The sequence below is a fragment of the Penaeus japonicus genome, unplaced genomic scaffold (assembly GCF_977035675.1).
Source record: "Penaeus japonicus unplaced genomic scaffold, GWHDUDI00000001_assembly GWHDUDI00000012, whole genome shotgun sequence".
Taxonomy (NCBI): Eukaryota; Metazoa; Arthropoda; class Malacostraca; order Decapoda; family Penaeidae; genus Penaeus; species Penaeus japonicus.
Window position 1 is genome coordinate 26,716,790 of NW_028234414.1, and position 5,000 is coordinate 26,721,789.

General features: G+C 33.7%; 2 protein-coding genes across 2 annotated transcripts in view; both read right to left on the bottom strand.

The window, feature by feature from the left end:
• Positions 1-210, bottom strand: part of LOC122260518 (protein O-linked-mannose beta-1,2-N-acetylglucosaminyltransferase 1-like) — a 2,584-nt gene extending 2,374 nt beyond the window's left edge. Inside the window, exon 1 of the mRNA XM_043027838.2 lies at positions 1-210. This exon is cut by the window's left edge and continues 359 nt beyond it. The gene's annotated coding sequence lies outside the window, so the exon portion shown is untranslated.
• Positions 211-2,278: 2,068 nt separating this feature from the next.
• LOC122260514 (protein O-linked-mannose beta-1,2-N-acetylglucosaminyltransferase 1-like) lies at positions 2,279-4,946 on the bottom strand. Its single transcript, XM_043027833.2, has 3 exons — positions 4,514-4,946; positions 4,182-4,392; positions 2,279-3,946 (listed from the first exon to the last, which is right to left on the bottom strand). The coding sequence occupies exons 1-3, from the start codon at positions 4,855-4,857 to the stop codon at positions 2,342-2,344; spliced, it is 2,160 nt and encodes a 719-aa protein (XP_042883767.2). The 5' UTR covers positions 4,858-4,946; the 3' UTR covers positions 2,279-2,341.
• Positions 4,947-5,000: the final 54 nt, after the last annotated feature.

Sequence of the window (5,000 nt, forward strand, 5' to 3'; positions counted from 1 at the left end):
AAGGGGATAATAATGATCAGCATCTTTAGTAATCTTAAATACGCTCTTCCACACTCCATGATCTTTGGTATCACAGTGTTATCTTCAATGAACTCTAAAAAATAAGCCTCTTTTTGTATGTAAGTGGCATAGTATAATATAGATATATCGGAATAAGCTTATTGCAGAGAAATCACACATGCAACGCACACAGGACGCGGCAAACGAAATTGTGGTGACGCCACAAGCGTTTTTTATAGTTTTGCGAAGGTTTTCCTGCTTCTTAAATTAGAATCGAGATTGCGCGGAACGTCGAAGTAAAATAGAATTAATCAATCAGAGTCGATGTAAACTGTAATATAGGAATATCAAATATATATATATATATATATATATATATATATATATATATATATATATATATATATATATAATGTGTGTGTGTATGTATGTATGTATGTATGTACATATGTATGTGATGTTTATATATGATGTATATATATATTTATATATATATTTATATATATATTATATATTTATATATGTTATATATATATTTATATAAGTTATATATATATTATATATTCATATATATTATATATTCATATATATTATATATTTATATATATTATATATATATATTATATATATATATTATATTTATATATATTATATATTTATATATATATTATATATTTATATATATATATTATATTTATATACATATATATATTATATATATGTATGTATGTATATGTATGTACGTATGTATATACATATACATACATACATACTTACATATACATACATACGTGCATACATACATACGTGCATACATACATACATGCATACATACGTACATGCACATATATATATATATATATATATATATATATACATACATACATATATATACACATATATATACATACATATATATATATATATATATATATATATATACATATATATGTATATACATACATACATACATACACATATACATACATACATATCTATACACATATATATACGTACATATATACATATATATATATATATATATATATATATATATATATATATATATATGTATGTGATATATGTGTTTACACATATATGTAATGTATGTTTATATATGTAATATACATACATAAATGTACTATATACATACACACATATATATATTATGATATATATATTATATGTATTTATATATATATATATGTATATATATATTAATATATATTTATATATATGATACATATATTATATTATGTTACATTATATATTATATTATACACAGTTATATATGTGTGTGTGTTTGTGTTGGGGAGTTGTATGTGTATGTGTATCTGTGTATGTATAATGTATATATGTATATATATATATATATATTGTAGGTATATATGTTATATTGTTTATATATATTATATTGTGTATATATGTATATTTAAGTGCATGATTGTACAAATGTACTTTTATGTAAATATATTTTATATACATGTTATATAATATACATGTGTGTATATATTTATATATATATATGTATATATATACATATATGATATATGTATGTATGTACATTTGTGTATATTTATATATTATATGATATATGTATATTATATATATATATGTATATTATATATATATATATATTTATATACATTTATTAATTTATGTATACATGTTTATATATGTGGTAAAGAAGTTAGAATCCAGTAACGTATTTTAATATATATATATATATATATATATATATATATATATTTATATGTTTATATATATTTATGCACACATATGTATATATATATATATATATTTATGCACACATATGCATATATATATATATATATATATATATGTATATATGAATATATATATGTATATATGAATATATATATGTATATATGAATATATATATATATATATATATATATATATATATGTATGTATATATGAATATATATATATATATATATATATATATATATATATATATGTATATATATACGTATATATATATATATATATATATATATATATATATATATATATAATGAACATATATGTATATGTATATATATGTATGTTTTTGTTTAATGTCTGATACTTTGCTTATATTTTGTGTTTGTAAATTTCACTATAATAGATTTCAACAGATTTTGATTAGCTAATCCTTATTTGCAGAATGCTTTAACTGCTTTTTTGAAGGTCTAAGTTAATCAGTGGATAGGGGAAAAGCAAGAATTACTTTTGTGAGTTACGAAGAGGAAAAAATGAAACATACCGATAAAAGAAAACGTGTTTATTAGAATCTCTAGATCATATATTGAACTAGAAAGTCAACTGAATACCTTCGTTATTTTGTAGTTAACATATCACTCAAATATTCGGCGGTGACATTTATGTTACGGATGTGTACTTTTACAGAATCTTGTTCAAGTGTGTAGTTTCTCATCTCGGTAAACTCTTGATCACTTAAAGAGTCGACATTCCACAAAGCTATATTTTTTTTAAAGAGATGGGAATAGTACGAATAGGGAACCCCTACCAAGTATAGTGTCGAATTGGGTGAGAATCGCACTACACTAACACCTCGATGGTGACCTTGGACGGAGAGTGACCACAACCCAAGACACTTGACCGCGTGATGATACTGTTCGATATCAGGATTCCCTGCTTGAGATACATCTAGTCGATAGTAAAACACGTAAGTGCGGGCGGTGGGTGGCGATGGGAGGAAACTGTCGCGACAAGGGTTGCCCGTTAGAACTGTTGCATCTTTGACTTCTTGGCTGATATACTGCTGCCAAGATTGAATCTTTAACATGGACACCCATGGAAGTGTGACTGGAGTCTCTATCTGAAGAGGCATTCTAATTACTGATTCTTTAAAGTAAGAGATAGTGTTGGTACCAATTCCGAAGTGCCGTGTCCGACTCACCTCAGGGAATACGCATTCGCGATGTTTGCGTACACTTGTGTATAACCAAAAGTCATAAAGGAGTGTATTAGCTTCACCCCAGGATTCAAGTGCTTCTCTAACGAAATCAAGTGAAACTGCGTAGCCCCATTCTACTTGAACGGATCCGCGAAATAATTGTGATTTGTTGAAAGCGCGACCTTCATTACCTGTTGCAGAGAAACCGTTGATGCAGTAAAGTGTGGGGTCCTCGCGTAGCAGCCACAGAGTCTGGCTCATGAAGGAGAAGAAGTCGGGGGAGACCTCGACGTCCTCGTCCAGGAATATAACTGCAGGAGCGTCGGGGAAGGTGCGAGCCACCAGTTGGAAGACGCTCCGGTAGTAACGGAAGAGCTTGAAGTTGTCTTTCCCGTGAACGGGAACTTGGGTGAAGTTGACGTTGATGAGACGTAGCAGTTGTGTGGTAGGCTGCGGTGCGTCTCCAAGTACGACGAGGACGTTGCTACGTTGTGCCCCTGGAGCTGCGAGGAGGGTATTGAGGGTGTGGTAGAGATACTGGTGACGGGCGCCAGCTGTGACGACGACTGGCACATTTGCGAGCGCGGATTGGTGTGCGAGAGTGGGCGGCGAGGGCGGTGGTAGAGGGTCCGGACTGTGCTCATCACAAAGTCCTCCCATGGCACCATGGAGTTGGCAGTATTGCCAGCGTTGTTGTTGCAATGATTGATTGGAAGATTGAGTGGGCGATGGCAAGTCTGAGAGAGGCAGAAGGAGATGGGCGTGGTGTTGAGCTACTCCTCGAAGAATGACCGTCTCCGAGATGGTGCGACCACCTTTAACGAAGACCCAAGTCCAGTGTGCCATGGGCGTGAGGTGCAAGGCGAAGAGTGAGCCGAGTTGAGCGAGTTGGTGGGCTGCTTGGCGGAGTCCCACAGTGCCAGAGACTGCCACCGTGATGACGACGACGCGTCCTGATGCCACGCGGTCCATGTGCCATTGCAGATCAGCATAGTGAGCCCAGTACTGACCCAGCGGGAAGACCTGGGGAAATATGCATTGCACGGTCAGGTCATTTACCCATTGCACGGACGCTTCCAACTTGAGTTACGGCTTAGACGAATATTTGACCTTGATGGATTTACATTCTAGAGCACCGCCTGATGTTATGCTGTTTGTCCGTTTTCTTAGACTCGAAAAGGTATGACTTCAAAGAACTAAGCAGAAGCGATTGTGTATTGCAGTGATTGATTTACGAGTGAAAATAAAGTGATTGTACCTTGTGAAAGACAACTGCAGCGTTCCTTTGGTTTAGGACCGTTAGAGTGAGTCCCTCCCCCTCCCTGGAAGGATGTGGAGGAGTGTCCTCGGGGGGCAGTTGGAGGCTGTATCTGACGAGAGGGTTGTAACAGTCCTGTTGTTGAGTGTTGTTGCATCCGTCAACCTCTAGTCCCCAGCCGCTCAAGCTTGACCACAGCAACACACTCGTGCTATTATGAAAACAAAGCTATAAATTACAAAATATCTGCAGTAGGTATGATGCATAATTCTTCGAACGTAGCCGAAAGGTGCTGGTATGCGATATCAAATATTTCTTAAAAAACACTTTACCTTTGTATTCGTTGTTGCCCATTTACACATGGATGAATGATTGTCTGTACAGCCTGTAGTAGTATAATTATTTTCAGTAATTTTACAGCCGTAATTTGGATTCGCACATTTCTATTTACAGTATGCGTTATTGCTGAATTATGATTTAAAAGTTGATTCATTACTATTTCACATGCAGTTTTATAAACGCGAGATAAACGCGAGTCCTTTTGCATCGGAGCGATGTCACAAAATGAAGGCTTCCCTGAGACTAAGGTGCTGCGGCTGCCGATGCCACGTTCCATGAGATAAAGCTCATACTTTCCTGGTTCCTTAACGGTCAAAGAGTTACTATAAAAAGTCATTTCCTTTAGCACCGTTGAATACTTTGTGGAACTTCCAGTCTCATTACCTAACCCGCTCTCTCCCTTTTCTCCTGCTTGTGTTTTTTGCCCCCCCCCCTTTCTGTCTTTCCTATCTCTTCTCTCATCTTTCTCTTCGTCTTCCC